Here is a 22,244-nt window from a genome sequence, read left to right as displayed (position 1 = left end):
CATGTCACCCTCTCTAATCAAATACTTGACTTGAATGATATAATTTAAATTGTAGATCGGAGTATTTATTGATGCTACATATAAGTCAAATTAACATAAAATCACAAAAATAGCTGTAAAAAATTCTAAATGCTCTAAAATAATGCTAAAGATCAGGATAAAACAATGTTAAAACATCTAATAAATAAATAAGAAAACAAGCAAATAAATTACAGCACCCCTGCTCATGATAAATGAAGAAGGAATCTTTGATCTTTCAGATCTGATCAAGCCCTAGTGTGCTACTTTTAGAATGAATGCTCACCACCACCATGGCAATGGTAAAGTTGGGTCTGAGCTGGTAGTCACACCAGGGGCTGGAGGCTCCATAGCTGTCTTTGTAAATCCCCCGCTTATGGACCAACTCAGGATGCTTCTCATTGGGGTCATTCGGGTCATGGGACACATAGAACATCTTCTCAAATTTCTCTTGGATTTTTCTGTCCCACTCTTCATAGGACACAGAGAGCTGTTTGCCTATAAGTATAACACAAACACGGACACTTTACGGCATCCTATGGTTTGAAATGGAATCTCGCCGAATTATTTGAAATTTTCACAAACAATTTACACATACAAATGATTGGGGGAAATGACACATGATTAATTCCATCGAGTATTTATACTTTTTTTTGTACTGAATTAAATATATTTATAGTTGCCATTACTCTCAACTTGTCTGCCATTATGGATTAATTTTTTCATTGAACTTGTTGAATAAGGTATCTTAAAATGGAAGCAACACTTCGCTTTCTACTTTTTGAAACCTTCTGTGCATTGGGAGCGTGCCTGACGATGCCTTAAAATGCTGTCTAGGTAAGCGGCTTACTAAGTTTTGGAACAAAGTTAAAGCACTGTCAGGGCCATCTGAGCTCACCATCTTTGTGTATGGTCACAGTATTGTAAGGAAACAGCCCTTGCTTATGTAGCTCCACCAGCCAGCGCAAAGTAGATTTGCACAGACCCACTATTTCCACCGCTGAGCCATCTCTGCATTAGGAACAAAAGAGTCATATTCAATCATGGGAACAGACATAGAATGTGAGACAGAGAAAAGAGATCCACTTATAAATGGAGTTTTATAAATAGATTATATGAGGCTTTAAAAGATTTCAGTGCATGCCTGGGTGTAGCCGGAATCCCTTTATTGCGGGCCCTCTCGCTCTCTCCCATTTTGTCCATCCAGGTCCCACAGTTAAACCGATTTCCACCATACACAAAGCCAGTGTCGGGGTTCACCTTGGCGACTATATTGAAGCCTGAGAAAGTTCATAAAAAACGGATTCATCAGTTTTTTTTTCAAAGAAATAAAAAAAAAGCCTAAAAATTATTTTAAAGGCTTTACCTTCATCTCTCATGTTGCGGTCAATCTGTGGTCCGGCGTTCCTCTCTCTGAACTCTATACCCTGCATGTGGCGCTCCATGGCTTCATGAATGACCTCATACAACAGCTGATCCTGTGGCATAACCAAAACATAACAATACTGGTGACATTTGGGTATCAGTAAAGCCAAAATTTTTATAGAGTACATTCACAATGCCTGAAATATTCTATTTTCTTAAACGGGACCTATTATGCAAAATTCACTTTTGCATGGTGTTTGGATATAAATGTGTGTTGGCAGTGTGTGTACACAACCACTCCTTTTCTTTAATCCCCATAAATCATAAGCAGTGTCCTGCACGGGTCCTGTTTGATAAACCTGCACCCGCCCCGGACCCGCAGTTATTAACAGCACAACCAACCTGATATCCGACAAAGACAATAATTTTAACCCGTACCTGACCCAACCCATTTGACATAAAATACGCGACCCGACCCGCATTAAATCTCCTACATGAGGTAGACAAAAATAATTTTCTCATCTAGCCTAACACAAGCAATAAAACCAATGAGGCATTCTATGTCGCTGCATTTAATGAAAAATTGCGTTAACAACACAAGTAAAAATAGTAGAACAAAGAATGTTTTAGTTGGCCTATTTTTAACTAAGCTTACAGCTAGTTAAATATTTTAGCAGATTAACTCGCCATTTAAACGCGGCCGTCTCTTCTGAAACTGAGCAGTGTTTACCTGGCCGCTGGTCCTCTTTGTAGCAGCGTGAAAAATCTTCTAAAACGTTTATTCAAATTGTGAATAGCCTATATTAAACACACAAAGTTAGCAAAATGCACTCCCTTTAATATATATTCACTATAGCTTTCAATCAGATGCCGCGCAATTGGCTACCATCCTCAGCGCTGCAAATCGTGCTGGAAGCCTTTAACGTTCTTCAGACAGAGCGTGAACACAAATAAGAACAGGGCCATTTGAAAGCAGCTGTCAAATGCAACGAATTGAGTTGGAATAGTCTTTGCTATTGGACCCGCAGTCCACCTGTGCCTACCGCGCGTCCGACCCGCACCGTGCCCGACACGTAAATATTATTCCATCCGTTACATCAAATTTGACTCTGGTTTGCAGGTTCCTGGCAATGTGATGTCACATTACCCATAGGCCCCGCCCATGAATGTTGACAGACACTGCCGTTTTAACATAGAACTGCCCTGAGCGAGTTCACAGCAAGTTATACACAGTCTGCCATTGCTGCACTGACAAGAATGTCCCCCAGTTGTTTTAGGTGTTCTGTAGCTGGATGGATAAATCCACACAGCTCTCTCCATTTACTCCGGAAACCTGAGCCGCTGAAGACGAGGTGGATTAATTTTATTTTTGAAGAAAATGCTCCCTCAACCAATATTACCGAAATTCGTTTATGTCTGCGCGAATCATTTCACACCGGACTGCTTTGTGAACGAATGTCAGTACAAAACAGAGGTTGTGCAAAAAATTTGTTATTCAAGGACAGATAAGTACAAACTGTTCGTGATCCAGCTTACAGTCTCCAGAGTGATACTGGATACGGAAGTAATAAAGGTGAGAGCACTTTATTACAGTTCATTGGAGTTGATTTACAGATATAAAGTTTACCAGTTTATTAAGCACTACCCGAAAAGGCATAAGGTCTTTATATATTTGTTTACTGATAGTTGTAACGATTGTTTCTGTGTACTTCACTGTGTATGTTGATAATAATGTAAGGGAGAGAGAGAGTTTATGGATAATATTTTAAAGGGTTAGTTCACCCAAAAATGAAAATTATGTCATTAATGACTCACCCTCATGTCGTTCCAAACCCGTAATACCTCCTTTCATCTTCGGAACACAGTTTAAGATATTTTAGATTTAGTCCGAGAGCTTTCTGTCCCTCCATTGAAAATGTATGTACGGTAGACTGTCCATGTCCAGAAAGGTAATAAAAACATCATCAAAGTAGTCCATGTGACATCAGTGGGTTAGTTAGAAGTTTTTGAAGCATTGAAAATACATTTTGGTCCAAAAATAACAAAAACTACGACTTTATTCAGCATTGTATTCTCTTCCGGGTCTGTTGTTCATCCGGGTTCACGACTCGGGTTCAGTGAACCGCAGCGCACTGCTGATGTAAGACGCTGCTGACGTGTTATCTGGTGCGCCAGAGTTTCGTTTACAGTCTGAGGGAGACGCACGCTGTATTCAAGCTATTTTTTAAAATGGTGCGTAAGTGTGCATGTCGCGGATGTCCTAATCGCCAAAAACAACGACGTAAAAGTGCATTACCAACGCCGACAGATGAAAGGATTCAATGGAATCAATTCAGTGGAATCAATTCAATGGAATCAATTCAATGGAAAGGATTCCTGAAGAGAATACAATGCTGAATAAAGTCGCATTTTTTATTATTTTTGGACCAAAATCTATATAAGATGCTTCAAAAACTTCTAACTAACCCACTGATGTCACATGGACTACTTTGATGATGTTTTTATTACCTTTATGGACATGGACAGTATACTGCACACACATTTTCAATGGATGGACAGAAAGCTCTCGGACTAAATCTAAAATATCTTAAACTGTGTTCCGAAGATGAACGGAGGTCTTACAGGTTTGGAACGACATGAGGGTGAGTCATTAATGACATAATTTTCATTTTTGGGTGAACTAACCCTTTAATGCACACTTGCACTGTTTTATTAAGAGCTTACAGTGATTTTCTAGAGTGAAAAAAGACGCTTCATATTTTGTGTGAAGTACAATAAACGTTATAAAACTCATCTGTAAACAGGCTTGTACTAATATAGTGGATAAAAACAAGAAGTTAAAACTGTAATTAAACTAAACTATACCTGTTCTATCTCCATGCAGCATATATTCGCAGTTTCTGACATTATAGTGCGTCCTGACTGACTCCTGACACCGGAGAACGAGCTCTTGAAGCTCCGCCCTCTTAGGCAGAGCAAAGCAGCTCATTTGCATTTAAAGGGCACACACTGAAACGGCGCATTTTTGCTCACCCCCAAAAAGTGGCAATTTTAACATGCTATAAAAATGTATCTGTGGGGTATTTTGAGCTAAAACTTCACATACACACTCTGGGGACATCAGAGACTTATTTTACATCTTGTAAAAGGGGGCATAATAGGTCCCCTTTAAAAGAAATTAATACTTTTATTCAGCAAAAGAACTGTACCGAACTGTAACTTTGGTCCATACTGCGTTCGAATTTCATTTGAACCGCATCACAATTCTATTAAAAGCAGGCCGAGACCCATCTTTTCAGCGGCCTCGGTCCGCTTGTTTGGTGTACACCAGGGTTAGGATGATAGCATTCACAAATGAACCACACTAACAGAGCAATCGCATCAGGGTTCGTTTTAATCGAACCAAACATATAAGTGTGAACACACCCCTTTCTCAAGCAGCTTTGCATATCTGCAGCAAAAATTAAATTGATCTTGTTTTAAGGATAAATGTATACATTTAAAATATATTTTAGTGGAAATCAAAGCAAAAATACTGGTCAAAAAACTATTTTTTGGTGATGTGCTCACCACAGTGCCAGGTGGCAGGGGTTTTGAGTCATCTGTGGGGTACATCCTGGACACGGGACATTGGAGGATGTCATTGCCATTGGGCACCATAGTACAGTAATCCTGAATGCACTGCAGCCACCACCACACTGCATCACGGCAATTAAAACGGGCCCCTACTCCCTCTCCCAGCAGGTTAGGGATCAAGCCATGTCTCAGTGTGCCTGCAAAGCCCAGGATGATGTTCCTGTAAAGCAGGACAAAGAGAAACAGAAATAACTAAGAGGGAAAAATCTCATCTTTACTTTCCACTCAAGAATAAAATCATTTTCCTTTTTCTCAGTCTGAGGTCGTCCATATTAGCAGAAGGGGAAAATAATCCATTAATGGTTACATCACAAATCTTTCTCAAATGTTTCTGGATGGATCGATAAGTAAAATTTTATAATTAATTAATTTAGCATATGCATATGCTGAATTTACACCTAAACCTGCCAAAAATGTGTGCTTCTGCACTGTTACTGAAAACCTTCCAGAGTCCCTAAATCAAAATCAAATTGTGAGATGCCTAAAGACTCTTACGGCTATTTTACATTGTTCTCAGTGGATTGCTGTAGAAATGAATTGAATAAAGTACCTGGCCTCCAGGTGTCGGCCGGTGACCAGCATCAGTCCTCTCAGGGCGATAAACGTGTCCCTACCCCAACAACGAAAAATTCCAGCAGAGAAATGTGGCAGACCTATGGAATGTGGAAATCAAGGCCAAGAATAATGACCCAGAGCTTAAACACTGTACTTGGTGATGGTTAAAGGGATAGTTCACCCAAAAATGAAAGTTCTGTCATCATTTGCTCACCCTTATGTTGTTCCAAACCTGTATGAGTTTCTTTCTTCTGTTGAACACAGAAGAAGATGTTTTAAAGAATGTTGGTAACCAGACAGTTGAGGGTAGCCACTGACTTCCATAGTATTTCAATGGCTACCGTCAACTGTCTGGTTACCAACATTCTTCAAAATATCTTCTTTTGTGTTCAACAGAAGAAAGAAACTCATAGAGGTTTGGAACAACATAAGGGTGAGCAAATGATGACAGAACTTTCATTTCTGGGTGAACTATCCCTTTAAGTTTAAACCTACAATCCTACGTTAGCAGCCCAGACACTTCGGCTATTTGGCAAATGTGACGAGCAGGGTGGGCGAGAGCCGTGAGGGAACGGAGCGAGGCCGGTGACGCGAGTGATAATGAGCGTCACCTGCGAGGCGTGCCGGCCTCGAGTCTCTCACGGAGGAGCTCCGGAGGCATAAAAGGAGGAGCGACATCAGTGAAGGACGAGAGAGGACCAGGCCTCGCAGTTCCCTCACGGCTCTCGCCCGCCCTGCTCGTCACAGCAAACAACACTCAAAAATTAATATACTCTGGTAATCTGTGCAACTTGTGACATATTTATGATTGTCTATAGAGTCACCTGCAGCCAAGGAGACACAGCACTGCTCCTTTTGCTTAGTGATTTCATTGACACGATAAGGCACATCGGTCAGGGCTGGTGAGAGAGGTGGAAGAGCTGGAAATCGTCCCACGCCACACATTTGGACCGATCCCAGAGCCAACAGCTTCACAAAAGATGAGCCATTCTGCACAAAACTAAACACACACACACACGATAATAGCAATCTTATAACAGCCCAAAGAAAACAACCCCATGACAAAAACAGAAACAGATTTAAAGCGTAGGTAGGATTGATCTTGGTAAAGTAAGAACACCATAGCAGATCTAGACAAGTGGTGCAGGAGAGGAAGAGGATGGCTAAAGAAAATTCTCATGTTACACAGTATTAAGCTGGACCAGGTTGCAATGGGAATAAATGAGGTTGCTAAATAAGATAGGAGATAGAGTTCAATTGATTGCCTGTTTGGGAGAATCAATCAGCTACTAAAAAAACTTTCATGACTGATCTATTTGTCACACCCTGAAATTCTTTTTTGTAAGCTGTTTTTAAAGGTGGAATCATAATAATAATAATAATCATACAGCCTAACAATTTGAGGATGGGCTAGGGTAGACAAACACCAGGATGATCATTCTCATTCTTGTTTAGAGACTGACCTTGACATGTGTTTGAAGGTCGCATCAAGTGCAGTTGTGTAGGCCCCGACCAGGATGGCATCAAAGTAACAGGGGATGAGGTAGCGAGGGATGTGCTTCAGGTAAGTAAACATAGCCTGGAACCACTGACCCACCTAAGCACACGTTAGATACAAATTTACCTACTGGATATACAAGTAGGAGCAGCAGTTTTTAACTCTGGCTTATATACGGTATTTATTTTTATCGCTCGACTCATTTACCTCAGCCAGCGTGCCCCCGCGCGACATCAGTCTATTGCTCACGTAGTCGATCATCCAATCCCCTTGCCTTAGGTTGTCACAGAACGGGTGGCCAAGATCGTTTTTGGGTCGAATGTCTGCCATCACCGACAACAGACCTGTGTGGGTGAAATCACAACAGTTATTGCCAGTTACTGGGATTTATTTAAGACATCTGGAAAGCATTTAATCACACAAAATACAAACCTAAAGTATATTGTCCTTTTGAATACAAGTTTAAATACAAGTCTGTACCTTGCAGACCACCGTATTTGAGTGCCGTCCAGCCGGGGATGTTGTAGCAGCCCCCTCCGTCTTCTTTCTCCTCTTCGTCACAGCGAAACAGCAGAATGTTCATATCAGCCAGAGTCATTTTAGACATAATCCTGGAGTGCAGAAGAAGAAACACGAAAAAACTTCTTCAGAACTCCTCAACAATGAAAAAAACATGTTCAGTTCAGAAAATCTATGTGGGACAGAAAGACTATATGGCTGCAATAACTGTTAAGCACAACAAAAAGAGGAACGGTTATGTCCGTTAGCGTCATTGGGAATGTGGGGAACGGATCTAGACTGGGCATTAAATGATATCGGTGGAAATTGGTAAATGTGGATGTTATGTGGATGAATATATTAGAAGGAAAAACAGTTACAACACATTAAAAACTCAAAAGCTGAAATGTGTTAGTGTGAACTCACTGTGTCAGGGTGCTCTTCAGTATGTCGGGTGTGTTTGGATCAGACAGACTTCCTGCTTTATACAGCGGATTGAACTGAATGAGATGGTTCCTCAACACACCAACCAGCTCCTGGGATTTGGGGTCCAGACTCACCCTGAGAAACAAAGACATATCACCACTTAAACATACTACTAAATAAACTTTGATTAGATGCTAAAAGTCAAAACTTTTGGTTCACAGCGGTGGGGTCATGAGTCTGTACAGTATCAGCCGAGTGTGGATAGCAGGAAAAATCAATTATAAATGCAAGTAATAAAATGAAACTAACCTTATAATTGAACAAAAATATATACACTACCATTCAAAAATGTGGAGTCAGTAAGATTTTTATTTTTTTGAAACTTGTTCAGCAAGGATGCATTAAATTGATGAAAAGTGACAGTAGACATTTATAATGTTACAAAAGTTTTCTATGTCAAATAAATGTTGTTTTTTGAACTTTATATTCATTAAAGAATTCTAATTGCTTCCACAAATATTAAGCAGCACAACTGTTTTCAACATTGATAATAATGAGAAATGTTTCTTGAGCAGCAAATCAGCATATTAGAATGATTTCTGAAGGATCATGTGACACTGAGGACTGAGTAATGATGCTGAAAATTCAGCTTTGCCATCACAGGAATAAATTACAACTTCCCAAAAGTATTTCATGTCAATCCCAGTATATAAATGCTGTCCTATTTTGCCTATTAAATGTTTACTTTGTATACTGTCAGGCCTATACAGTTCAGTTTAATATAAATACATTCAGGGTTTTTTTTACTTTTTGTATTATAAACCATTTTGGCACAATGTTGGATCACCACTTCATGTCCAGTACAAAATCTAGGTAAAATCCTGATGTAAAACCATTTGAAAACCACTGTCATGGATCGGTTTAGGTCTAACCTGAAAGCAATAACGCTTCCAGGCGTCAGCTGCTCAAACACGATCTCCTGCACATATTCACTGCGCCCTCGAGACGTCACCCCAGCCTGCCGTACCACCTTGCTGTCCTTCATCTGAGCAGACAGAGACGCAAACAAAGGAACATCTGAGACCAAAAGATAAGATTGACTGGTGCAGTGTTGACAGTACAGCAAATCAAAAGGCCATGCAAGTCTAGGCGGCAGACATTTACAACCAGGCAGGAAAGGGGAGGTTTACCAAAACAATTTGTTGAGATGAAACGAGAGCTCTTTGAGGGCTGTAGGGGTAGGGGTTGAGCTTTTGCTGTTTTGTGAATGAGTGTTCTCTGCTGAGGCCATTGTGTCGGCTTAGAATGGTTATAATTAGAGCGGTCTCACAGCACTCAAGTTACCTGGATGTGCTCTTTAATTTCCACCGTGTACTCAGGCATGCCATTAATGCTCCTCTCATCTTTTTTGTAGGAGCCCGCCTGCCTCTCCACAGTACGCGCCTCCAGCACCACCTCCTCAATCTTACCTGTGAGAGAGGATTTGTTCCAAGAGATTACAGGAATTGGCTTCCAGTCAGGCGTTAAGTACAACTGACACATAATAGACAGAATAAAACCAGATACCAGAACCGAATCTCAGTAGCTGCGTTTACATGGATCCTAAAAATACGATAGTAATTGGACTAGTAGCACAGTCAGAATAGAAAAAGTCACATGTAACCACGTCAATCGGAATGAATTGGCCAAATCCGATTAAAATTTCATTCAGATTGTAAGGGGTGGTTTAAACCTTTCATAATCCAATCGTGAGGACATGTGAACATTGAATTCAGGATTAAAACCTGAAACTGGAAAGTACCGTGCATATGCATTGACATAGAAATGGCGTATGCTGTAGAAATGAATTAATTCTGACTGAAACAAAAAGTGTCCATGTAAACGTAGCTAGTGTGAGCGAGTGAGAGAGAATAGCTCATCTAGTTAAACACAAAGAAGGAGCAGTGAGCCTGTGACACACCTGGGATGCACATCGGTGGAACCTCGTCTGTATAGCGATGGTGTTTGGGGTTCTTGAATGCAGTGCGGCACACAGCCACCACTGACTGGTGCGTGCTGGGACAATGCCGGGTGACCGCCACAATGTCCTCATCCACTTGGTCCACAAACACCTAAGAAAACCAAAGACATATTGATCAAGCTTGTCAAAGGTTATCATAGTTTTGAATTTCAGTTTGATTTTTTTTTTTAAATATCATTTACATATTTATTCTAATCTTTTCAGGTTATTTCTAGTTTCTAACTTTATATATAGCATTTAGCATTTTATAGCATAAAATAAATCACACATATAATATATAAAATATGAAATGCTATCTATAAAAATCTAATTATTTAACATTTATTTAATTAGCTAGTTAGTTTAAAAAATGGTTTTAGTTACAGTTCATTATATTTTCTGCATTTTTCATTTCATTTTTATTTTAACACAATTTATTATTAGTAATTCTATTTACTAATTTTTTCAGGTTATTTTTAGTTTATAATATAGTGTTTAATACATATAGTAATTTTTTTTTTATAATATTTAAAAATGCAGGTTATTTTTAGTTTCTATTCAAAATTGAATATTTAAAATTTATATTTTAACATAATATTTTAATGTGTTGGCAAAACTAGATGAACTTTAAACAAGTGCTGGCAACTTTACTTGTATCACGTCATATCGCTATCTGCAGGTGTGATGTCTTCTCTATTAACAGACCTACAAATCAGACTACTCCACCATGTGTTCATTACATGAAAATGATTATATCTATTTTGGTTGTTTATTAAATTTTTGTTAATTTCAACCATTTTTTTTTCCGCCCTTCTGCCAAACGTGCATTTGTACAGAATTCACAGTGGACTACTACTCAACAGTCTATAGGGGCTTTCGCACTGGCTAGTTATAGGAACTAAGTCATAGGAACTAGCCACCAGGTGTGCGTTTCCCGTACAATGACTTAACTCGCTGCTTCACTACCATAGTACAATGCATTGTTGAACAAACCAACTAGCCAGCCAGTTTCCTGAAACCGTATTGTCACAAACCTGTCCTTCAGCCATGTTGGTGAATGACGTCACGCAGGTGGTGGAGTAATAACTTCTTTAAATGAATCCGTTTGAGATCAAATTAATGCTAGATTTTTTGCTATAAATTACAAACATGGCATCCCAGTACTAATTCTCATTTTTCTCAGTTATTTTGCTTTATTTCCAGATTCAATCATAGGCTCGTTCTTACGTACCAGAGCACGTACGCACATGCACACTCTTCAAAAACAGTGCTTAAAATCTCTTGACAAACTAAAATATGTAAATAACATTTGTATATATTTGAAATAAAAGATATACTTTGTACTTAATGTCAGCTTGCTTATTTTGCTCAAGATAATGATTTATTAAGTCAACATGTCATAAAAACAAGAAACTATGCTTCTAACCACAGCTGCAGAGCTGTCGTTCCAACCACATAAGTTTGCGGTGCATTTTGCGAATGTTTGTTTGAACTATGGTTTCGGGAAACACCAAATCGTTGAACTATGTTAGTAACGATGGAATTTGCGATGTTAGTTGGCTAACGATGCTTTTGGGAAATGCACTAAATTTTCCCCTAGAGCCATTTTCCAGTAGGAACTTTGATGTGTCGTAAGCTGGCTGACAGTGACTTAATTTAAGCATGGCATTCAACAACGCCAACAACTGGAGGATACTGGACGCCATGATCAGAGCTATGTTTTTGTTGTGAGTCTTGGGTTCTGTCAGGACCACTATCTTCAAATATGATTGATAATAGCATAGAGTTTGTATTGGCGGCATGGTTCTGTTCTGGGCAAGAACTCCCTGCACATCCATGCAGCCTAGCATGGATAACAGCAGGGAGAGCAGCATTAACCCCCCCTAGTTAGGGCTGGGCGATATATCGCATGCGATTGTCACGCGCATTTCGTCAGTAAAGCCGGTTCCCTGATTAACGCTAAATCGCCATCACCTGCTTTCAAATGGAGCGGCATTTAATAGACAGAGCCGTAGTTCACTGACAAGCTACGCAATATCGCGTTCATTATCGAAGGCGATTCATCTGCGATAATGAACGCGATATTGCGTAGCTTGTCAGTGATCTACGGTTCTGTCTATTAAATGGCGCTCCATTTGAAAGCAGGTGATGCCGATTTAGCGGTAATCAGGGAACCGGCTTTACTGACGAAATGCGCGTGACAATCGCATGCGATATATCGCCCAGCCCTAGAATTAGTCTGATTCAAGGGAATCATAAGCCAAATCCTGACTGACGAGAGGAGGAGCTGGGGATGGAGGAGGGTAATTTGCTCCTGAGAAATGCGATAGCTTCTTATAATACTGAGGAGCTTATTTATGAATGCTGTGATAGGCATCGTATTCCTATAGGTTGACACAAGTCACCTGGGAGTCAGCTGATGCAAGCTTGACTGACGTGACCTGCCAGAACTGACGCTAACGCTGGATCTTCGTGATAATGTAGATGGAATGTAGATGTATAAGTTAAGCAACTGAAAGAGCAAAAAGGAGGGCTAAGAGACAAAATCCCCTACAACAACTTGCAGTGCTACATATCATTGAGGCTGAGAAAAGAACACATCGCCGCAGACAAAGACGACAGGTAAATGCAGTAAGTATATGTAAACTGTGTGTTTACACTGCTTTTTAAAAACGACTCGTGCCTGTGTTTGTATGGCATGCGTTCAGACAATCAACGTACACTTATGTCACTGGTAGTTCCTATTGTGTTGGGTTAGACCCTACTCTGAAGTAGAAGCTAATTTATTCCCCCCAAAAGGCATTCGTATAACTAAAATCATTCCCATTTCCTGCGGTGCAAACAAGCCAAAAAGTTATAAGAATAATGAAAACATTCCTTATGTGGTATAACCATCACTGTGGACCCCCAGGGTTGAAGGCCTCCTTTGGGATGGGGCTTAAATTCCAAAGGCTGCATTTACCTGGTTAAAGCCTTTTGCAGCCAGTTCCTGGTGTAGCCGATTCAGAGCCAGCTTTCCGCCGATGATTCCTGACTGCAGGTTGACCTCATCAGGGGATGACGGCTTAGCCTGAGGATTCCATTTGCTATAAAAGCGCTCCTCTGATACCACTGAGATCTGATGGTAGAGACAAAAAAGAAGGACTTTCAATATGTACTAAAAAAAAAAAAGGAACTCAATCCATGTTTTGTGAGGCTGTATGAAGTTAATATCTTGCCTGGTGGGGTACCAACTCATCGTAGCCTCTGGTGCTACCAGTGGCACAGCAGGCCATAGAAACAATAGCAGAGCTGGGCAGTGAATCATATACAGAGCGGATCTACAACAAAGAACATCAATATAAGAACTCATTCAAGAAGCTCCATCAACATTAATGTATAATGTAATTCAATGTTTTGAAATGCTATACCTGAATAGGGCACTCATTATCATGTGTGATATCCAGGAACATGGCGTGGGCGATGCTAGGCACCAGAGGCCTGAGACTGGGCTGAAGAAAAGCCCCCACCGGTTCCCCTCCATACCGGTACACCAGCCTGCCCTCCTCGTGACTGTCTCCTGCGCTCATCGCCTCTACAACAGCACAAAAAATGACAAGTAACGCAAAGCAAAGTATCAATACTCCATCCATTTAAAGTGCCCCGATTATGCTATTTAGAAGGCTCCTACAGGTTTCCTACAGCAGGTTTACATTCATCCAAGGTCAAAAAACATCCATTTTCTCATAATATATATGGCACATCACCTTAGTTCTCAAAGAGTTTGAAAACAGTTCTTTGGAGATTCTGTCTCTCTAAACCCCTCCTTTCTGAGAGCCTACTTTCCTCTGATTGGTCAGATGGCCCAGTCTGGGGTGATTGGTTGAATCACAAACAAAGCCCCAATTAACATATCTGAAGTTCAGCTGCAAAGACTTCCTTTGGAAAGTGTAAGCAAAGTGTCTTCGCTTTCGCAGTGCAGAAAACAGTGCCTTCTTATCTCGATATGTCAACAACACTAACCAAACTCTTTCAAGCCTCAGCTACAACTACTGTTTGAGGGCGGGTCAAAGTAGACGTTGTTTGCAGGCAACCAATGAAGACCATAGGCTGGTACTATGCAAATTTGTTACAAACCTACATAGGTTTGTGCAGGAAGTGAGAATGGAATCACTGACGACTCATTTCAGGCAATTCAGAATTGCTTCTTTCTTTTGGGAGAAAATAACTCTGTTTATCGTGCAATTTGATCTTTGAAACTTTGCAGAACTTTTACATTCACAAACAGCTATATTACATACTACATTAAAGGCAATATCTGAAAAGCATAATAGGGGCACTTTAATATGTGCTACTTGCTTCACTTAAAAATAGAAACTTCATTATCATCATTCACTCACATTTTTTTAGTTGCAAATCTGTACTTTCGTTTTCAAAACTGTACACAAACAAATCAGTTTTCCTAACCAGATCAAATGATTCATTGAAAAGATTCAACTGAAAAATGAATCGGACATTGCTACCTCTCATGAATGTGCCAAAGGGAGCTAGAGGTCAAGATTTTCAGTATTCAGTAATTTAATCATTTAGCAGACGCTTTTATTTAAAGCAACTTACAAATGAGGAGAGCAATAGAAGCAATCAAACCAACAATAAGGCAATATTGTATGACATGGGAAAACTTGGAATGTAGTGTCATGTGGTCAACTTTTAGGGTAGTTTTTGTTAGTTTTATGGTGCTTTGTGTCTTTTTTAAAGTTTGAAAGCTCTAGTGCAGAAGAAGTAAAGTCATACAGGTTTGGCACAACATGAGGCATGTAAATAATGAAGAGTTAAAGAACAGTGATGTCAATCATTTTGTGGTTAAACTGTCAAGCTATGTAGAATCAATATGATATTTTCTGTCCACTTACACTACTATTCAAAAGGTTTGGGGTCATTAAGACTTTTATTCAGTAAGGGTGCATTAAACTGATCAAAAGTGACAGTAAAGACATTAATAATGTTACAAAATACTGTAATATTATTACAATATTGCTGTTTTTACTGGAGGTGTGGTCTGATCAAATAAATGCAGCCATATTGAGCATAAGAAACTTCTTTCAAAAACAATAAAATCCTTACTGACTCTAAATTGAATAGTAGTGTAACAATACAGGATGTTTGATAATGGAGTTAGATTACACATTATATACTAATTTAAGAAAAATATAACAAAACAGCTACAATTGAATTTTGTCAAAGACCTTAGTTATTAGAAGGCCATACCTCTGATGAGTGACGAGATTCCTAATCTAGTCACAAAGACATTATCCAGCTCCTCGCTGCCTGTGAAGAGCTCGGCTACCACGTACAGGTCAGGCCTCAGTTTGCGGGCAGCATCCAGCATGAACTGCAGCAAGCAGGGTTAGTGCAAGATGTACAGCCAAGAGGAAACCAAACCACGGGTGTTAGTGTGTCAGGTGAGGTGCAAAAAATGGGTTCAGAAAGGGGGAAAGTCATGCCTCAAATGAAACCAAAATGAGTGAAAACAGAAAACAAAATCCAGGAGAGAGTTTTGGGATGTAAATATCCAGGAAAGATAGTTCAGATAAGGAAATGACAGGTGATGCAGTGCAAAAAGAGGGAGAAAACAGATAAGACATTGTTAGTGTCATGCTTAGAGACTCTCCAGTACCTCTGATGAGACTGGTTATTCCGAGCCGGTTTACAAACACATTGTCAATCAGCTCGCTGCCTGTAAAGAGCTCGGCTATCACATAGAGGTTGGGTCTGACTGCTCTGGCTGCCGCCAACATGGTCTGCAGGACACAACATGTGTTAAAAGTGAGAAGTGTTGCAGGCTAAAAAACTGTCAACTGATGCTAAATTTTGTTGGGTTTTTCATTCATGTCCTTTATATACATATTTGTTAAAATAACTTTAACCCTAGAAAGCATGAACCAAAAAACCTACACTAATACAAAAAGGGGGTCAAAATGACCCGTATTGGAATTAATGGTTTTCTTCAATTTTTTAATATTTCAAAGATATTAAAATATTTTTTTAATATATCAAAGATGTTTTTTTGTCCAATTTTTTCATTACAAAATTTTATTATTTTTTTTTTTAAATGCAGTTGTACTTTTTCTTAAACTCTAAACTAATATAGATCTACTGTATACTATATTCACGTCTGAACCTTCACTCCCCACATTTCTCACAGACCTTGTAAAAATGATCTTTTCAGACAGAGACAGAATCATGGCAGAAGTAGTAGGCCACCTGGATGCTTTTTTTGCCTACTGTTTTCTGAATACCGTGAATTCAGACATACTACTCCTTTCACTGGTTTTCACCTATTATAAAGTAGGGAAATATGCGTATTGAGACAATTCTTGGTTCAGAGCAAAAAAGTAATCCATAAATTTTTAAGAAAATAAATATTATTGACAAAAAATCTATACAAAAATACTGTGTTGAGTCAAAATTCCACAGGAAATGAATACAGGCCAATTTGACCCCCTTTATGCATTCTTGGGGTAGTAATACAAAAATTATTTTTTTCCCATCTTATGACCAAGACATATGAAAATGTAATTGATGAGAGTCATGGAATATCAAATAAATAATTGTTTTCACTGATAAAATATTTCAAAAATCACAACATGCTGGGTCAATTTAACCCGCTTTATGCATTCCAGGGTTAACAATGAACAGCTGTTTCCAAATTTGTATGTGTTATTATAGATATTTTTAGAAATGTACCAGCAACTACTTTATTTCATGTTTTACGCTTTTTATTTTTTTTCATAAGGTTTCCTTTTTTGCCCTGTGTTTTCGGCTTCTCCTTGCTATATTAGCAAATACGTTAATACACATTTTGAAAGCTATCAGTTTGTCTTTATTCCTTCTATATTTTTACATTTTTGTAAAATCATAAAGTTGTCTTCAGTTGTCTTAGGAAAAGTAGACTAAAAGTTGTTTTAATGACAGAATCGAAAGTGAACTCTTCAAGGAAAAGTCAGTCTTTTTTTTTTTAACATTGTTTAAGTGACAATCTGTTACTATGATTTTGTGTAGTAAACTGAAAACATCAGCATCACATCTTTTAACCTGTAGTTTCCTGCACACAAGGCTTGTAATGTTAAAACCATCTTATGCTTCTAAGGGCATTACTACATCCCACCAAGACTTAAGATGGTACAATGCAATTTATTAAGATTCAAACATATTAATTTGTCTAATAAAAGATTTAAAATCTTATGAAACCTTTTGGGACCCACTTATGTTAAGTTTCTTTAACTACCATGTACTAACATTTAAATTAATGATTTGTTACAATGCACTTATTGTTTTGTAATTTAAAAATCACCATGTTAAACTGGAAAAGGCGTCAGTTGCATAGCATAACTCTTATCCATCAATGATTTATCAATAAGCATAGGATGGAGAATAAGCCACACTTAATATTTCTTAGCGTGAAGTACAGCAAATGACGGAGCTATCGGTGGATGGGGAACAATCAGCAGCCAAAACGTACTAACCAAGACAGTAACTAACGAGCTCGCCATATACAAATGTGTAGGGGAAAAAACCATTCCGCCCCCCATGTCTAATATTCATCTTTACACATAGTTAATCTCAAACAGGTTATTTATCTGCGATCTAGCCAAAAGTAATAATCTATATTTTGACACTGCCGCGGTACCTCAGCCACATGCAGTGGAGTTGAATGGCAGTTGTCCAGACGCACTCCCACAAAGTGCTTGGCCGTGATCTCGGTGTATTTCTGCATGTGGGCCCACAGGTAGGGGCAATCCTCGGGCCCGTTTCCATACCGCAGTTTAACACTGTCTCCCCAGCAGATCAGCTCCCTCCTGATGTAGACATTGGACCCTGACCAGAATGAGGAGAAGAAGAAAAAGCAACTTTGATGGACCTTACTGCCAAAAAGGCTTGGAAAGTGTTGTCAATGATTAGGATTTAAGAATGTGTTGATATTGCCACCTTGTGTTCAAAGTCAGAATTACACCACTGCCCTCTTACAAATACACTATGGCAGAATTTTTACAAGTACACTTTAAATCTACTTTTTTTTTTTTTTAGTAATTGTGGGGGGAGGGGGGATTTCTGAGGAGTGGATTTAACTATGGTTAAAGGAGTTAAAACTTCAGAATTGAGAATATTACAATATTAAAGGATTAGTCCACTTTTAAATACACTTTTCCTGATAAATTTACTCACCCCCGTGTCATCCAAGATGTTCATGTCTTTCTTTCGTCAGTCGAAAAGAAATGAAGGTTTTTGAGGAAAACATTCCAGGATTTTTCTCCTTACAGTGGATTTCAATGGCTACCAACAGATTGAAGGTCAAAATTACAGTTTCAGTGCAGCTTCAAGGGCTTTAAACGATACCAGATGAGTAATAAGGGTCTTATCTAGCGAATCGATCGGTCATTTTCGAAAAAAATACAACCGTTTATGCTTTATAAACAAAATATCGCCTTGAACGTACTTTCCGCTTCCGCATTCTTCATAACGCTTACGCTGAATGTTCTACGCCTTCCCTATTCAAGTTACGGAAAAAAACGAAACTGGCGCCGCGTTCTTTCCGTAAGTAGAATAGGGAAGGCGTAGAACATTCAGCGTAAGCGTTATGAAGAATGCGGAAGCGGAAAGTACGTTCAAGGCGATATTTTGTTTATAAAGCATAAACGGTTGTATTTTTTTCGAAAATGACCGATCGATTCGCTAGATAAGACCCTTATTACTCATCTGGTATCGTTTAAAGCCCTTGAAGCTGCACTGAAACTGTAATTTTGACCTTCAATCTGTTGGTAGGCATTGAAATCCACTGTAAGGAGAAAAATCCTGGAATGTTTTCCTCAAAAACCTTCATTTCTTTTCGCCTGACGAAAGAAAGACATGAACATCTTGGATGACATGGGGGTGAGTAAATTTATCAGGAAAAGTGTATTTAAAAGTGGACTAATCCTTTAATGGTAGAAGAAAACTTTTGTAAATTTTAATTCACATAATTAAACAAAAAATGTTACAAAATTCTGTTAGTCAAGGTAGACTGCTAAACCTGGTTCTGCAAAATTCCTCAGGGGATCGTCCGCCATGACCCAGCCATTGTGGGCCAGGAAGTGACATGACTTTTCTGGTTGATTCATTAGTTCCAGATCTTGCTCCAAAGTTGCCTCCTCGAATGGGAAAGTAAAATATCTGTATACAGACAAAAGTTTTCAGAAGCGCCATAATTACATATATTGCATTGTATACAGGGCTGTTGCTAGAGGGGTGAAAGTTGGTGATGATTCTAGATTTTAACCGAGGGGGACCCACAGCAACAACCTGCACTGGGGCACTGGAAACCATAGCTATGGCCCTGATTGTATACATTAATTTTATTATATAAATATGATGTTAAAACTGTTAAAACTTAAGACTCTGTTAAAGCAGAGGCTGATGAGTGAATAAACTGTGCTACCTGGTAACCAGAGGATGCTTCCTGGTGACAGGGCCCAGCTTGGGTCCATGGTCAGCCAGTCTTTCATAGCTTACAGTTCCATCAATGCAGTTAGTAGCCTGAAAGTAAAGAAATGACATTACTGCACTGGACTACATTGAAATTAGTGGTGAAGGTACAGAGAGAGAGAGACTCACCTGCTCCTGATGGTGCTTAATTTCATGAAACTGTTCATTATTGAGTTCATCTAATCTCCTCCTCAGCCAGTTACAGCAATCTTCAATGGCACCAGGACTGCTCCTGCAACAACATGAATGTATAATTCATCTGTAAAATATCATATAAAGCATAATAAACAGTCTACAGCCCAGCAGAGTTTAGCTTCAACCCGAATTAAACACACCTAATCCAGCTCTTCAAGTCCTTCAGGGTTATTTGAAAACTACAAGCATGTGTGTTAGTGCATGGTTGGAACTAAACTGTGCAGGTCTGCGGCCCTCCATGAACTGAGTTTTGCACCCCTGGTCTACACTGAACAAAGGCTCAAACATGCAGCAGCATACTGACCCATGGGGCACAAAGGTTTCTAAAGCGGAGTCCATGTCCACTGTGTTACCAAAGCGCCTGTACTGAGGGTCCTGAATGATCTTCAGTTGTTGTTTACCATCAGTATTGCTCCTACCAGGTTTGGCTCCTGTACAGACAATTTAGAACAAACCATTAAACACATTAAAGGGTTAGTTCACAAGACTGGTCAATGTTTATATGAGCCTAAATTAAAAGCACAATATGTAAGTTTCGCCACTAGAGGTCGCTTATTCAAAACAATAACAGGCGTAGCTTGATGACGCTGTGAATGAGCGTGGAATCATGGGAGTTGTTGTCTTTACGTCCACAGCCAATGTAAAGCACTCCGACGGGACTCAGGCAGAAATCACGTTCATGGGTGAGCTAATGTATTAAAGTTTATTAACGTTACTGTGGTGTGGAGCAGGGCGGGTCCGAGAGCCTGAGACATTTTAAGATGCTGTTTTTATTATGCTTATATGCTGCAGTCGGCCGCTGACGTTCCTTTTGTTTTGTAGTTTATTTATGCATATTGTACGATTAAAGTTACAATTAACGTTTGTCTCCTTCTTCCCTGAACTTGAACTTTGTTACAGTTGTGTTTGATCACTTAAATTCACATTGTTTTATTTAAAGGTGCTACAGAGGATCTTTTCGTCGACTGAGAAACCAAAGACTGTTAGTGAGTTTTTCAAATGAGCGCATGCGTATTTCGAGGGAACGCCTCCCAAAACTCGTGCACGAGTATTGGAACACGAGTGTTTACCACCGGCATTCGCTGTGTCGTGTTAGTGGATTCATTATGTCGGACTCACCGCAGATAACTCATAATCTGCAGTTGTTACTCCTGTCTCCTGACAAAAACATTGCATGCGGCGCCTGTGGAGTATGGAAAAGTTACTGGAGCGCGCAGCCATGCCACGCACATCTCTCACAAGGAACGTCATGGCAGTGATTCACAAGCCAGAGGGCCAATCGTTTACGCGATGATCACGTAAACGATTGGCTGATGTTTTTAAGGCCCTACCTCGTGCACAGATGATGTATATTAATATTATTCCTTTCAGTGCACCTAATAAATAGTCTTTTATCAGTTAGTAAAGACAGTTTCAAGTAATATTGCAAAAATGTATAAAACAAAACATCCTCTGTAGCACCTTTAATTGACGTGTTTGCTGGCGCAAAGGCAAGACAAACTGTCACTCACATGAGATCGACCAATAGCAAATCACAACCATCCAGCAATCCAATGAATTCCCCAATGGACAAAATAAAGTCCCGCCCTACGTTTTTCCTCGTTCAAGAAGCCGTATCGCTCAGCTATACGTCACAATACAGAAGAAAAGACTATTGCAACTTCCGTTTTATACCGACTTTAACATTTTCATTTCTCTTAACGTAAGTGTCTAAGAACTATCCAGTAACTCACCGCTTTGCAGTAAAGCTCTGAACTGCTCCACCGCCGGTTCCACTTTGACTTGGAAGAACTCCCACAGTTTAATTCTGGGAAACACGTCCTGCCAGAGAACTCCACGAATGGCCTAGTGAAAACACATTACAGTTAGTATTGAAGGAATTGAATTCCATTCTATGGCTTCCACAGACAGCGATTCGCTCACATGGAGGTGCTGGTGATCCTGGATTAGGGCAGGGAGACCCCTGTCTTTGTATTTGCCATCAGCTATAGCACAGGTGACGTGCCACAGGGCCCTGTCCAGCACCCAGGCTGGCTTCAGATGAGGAGAGTTCACCAGGTTATAACCACATTCAGGATGTTTCTCAATCCATTTGCTGTTAGCAGCTGAGAAAGGCGGGAAAACACAGCAGTTATCATGACATTGTAATACAAATAAATAAAAAAGGACATAGAAGATGAAACAGGCATCACATAAAAGTCAATGAATTGGAGATTCTACTTTTGCTGAAACAAACCAAAAAAAAAAAGAAAAAAGATATAGACTTTTTTGGATTTAAATTAAACAACTGATGTATTTTAAAAATAAGTTGTTAGTGTAAGAATGTATAGAATACAAGCAATATACAATAAGATCCAAAAGTCTGAGACGTCTAATGAAAATGTGCCTATTTTGCATTTTCCTAATTTAATGCATAATAATAATAATAATACAAATAGTGACCTCAAAATAATGCAGAACCTTAAACATTAATTATTTTATTTATTTATTATTTACAATACTGTTCAAGGGTTGAGGTCAGTAAGACATTTATAATGTTACAAAACCTATCTA

General features: G+C 39.3%; 1 protein-coding gene across 5 annotated transcripts in view; it reads right to left on the bottom strand.

Moving 5' to 3' along the window:
- Nucleotides 1-22,244, bottom strand: part of agla (amylo-alpha-1, 6-glucosidase, 4-alpha-glucanotransferase a) — a 30,618-nt gene that overhangs the window by 2,739 nt on the left and 5,635 nt on the right. For 4 of the 5 annotated variants that reach the window (XM_048164621.1, XM_048164619.1, XM_048164622.1 and 1 more), the window contains exons 6-30: nucleotides 21,615-21,796; nucleotides 21,425-21,536; nucleotides 19,996-20,122; nucleotides 19,626-19,728; nucleotides 19,450-19,547; nucleotides 19,045-19,184; nucleotides 17,665-17,852; nucleotides 15,652-15,775; nucleotides 13,406-13,569; nucleotides 13,214-13,315; nucleotides 12,958-13,113; nucleotides 9,957-10,107; nucleotides 9,341-9,465; nucleotides 8,929-9,041; nucleotides 7,997-8,131; nucleotides 7,553-7,683; nucleotides 7,280-7,416; nucleotides 7,038-7,171; nucleotides 6,399-6,574; nucleotides 5,570-5,672; nucleotides 4,954-5,179; nucleotides 1,385-1,496; nucleotides 1,163-1,298; nucleotides 917-1,029; nucleotides 305-516 (exon numbers count right to left, since the gene is read on the bottom strand). In XM_048164621.1, coding sequence (XP_048020578.1) covers nucleotides 305-516; nucleotides 917-1,029; nucleotides 1,163-1,298; nucleotides 1,385-1,496; nucleotides 4,954-5,179; nucleotides 5,570-5,672; nucleotides 6,399-6,574; nucleotides 7,038-7,171; nucleotides 7,280-7,416; nucleotides 7,553-7,683; nucleotides 7,997-8,131; nucleotides 8,929-9,041; nucleotides 9,341-9,465; nucleotides 9,957-10,107; nucleotides 12,958-13,113; nucleotides 13,214-13,315; nucleotides 13,406-13,569; nucleotides 15,652-15,775; nucleotides 17,665-17,852; nucleotides 19,045-19,184; nucleotides 19,450-19,547; nucleotides 19,626-19,728; nucleotides 19,996-20,122; nucleotides 21,425-21,536; nucleotides 21,615-21,796 — 3,500 coding nt within the window. Of the gene's footprint in view, nucleotides 1-304; nucleotides 517-916; nucleotides 1,030-1,162; nucleotides 1,299-1,384; nucleotides 1,497-4,953; nucleotides 5,180-5,569; nucleotides 5,673-6,398; nucleotides 6,575-7,037; nucleotides 7,172-7,279; nucleotides 7,417-7,552; nucleotides 7,684-7,996; nucleotides 8,132-8,928; nucleotides 9,042-9,340; nucleotides 9,466-9,956; nucleotides 10,108-12,957; nucleotides 13,114-13,213; nucleotides 13,316-13,405; nucleotides 13,570-15,242; nucleotides 15,367-15,651; nucleotides 15,776-17,664; nucleotides 17,853-19,044; nucleotides 19,185-19,449; nucleotides 19,548-19,625; nucleotides 19,729-19,995; nucleotides 20,123-21,424; nucleotides 21,537-21,614; nucleotides 21,797-22,244 lie in introns of all 5 variants that reach the window. The other variant, XM_048164620.1, reaches the window with a different exon arrangement.

Source organism: Megalobrama amblycephala, linkage group LG17, assembly GCF_018812025.1.
Source record: "Megalobrama amblycephala isolate DHTTF-2021 linkage group LG17, ASM1881202v1, whole genome shotgun sequence".
Classification (NCBI taxonomy): Eukaryota; Metazoa; Chordata; class Actinopteri; order Cypriniformes; family Xenocyprididae; genus Megalobrama; species Megalobrama amblycephala.
The sequence above is the reverse complement of the archived record's forward strand: the minus strand, read 5'-3'. Positions and strand labels throughout refer to the sequence as shown.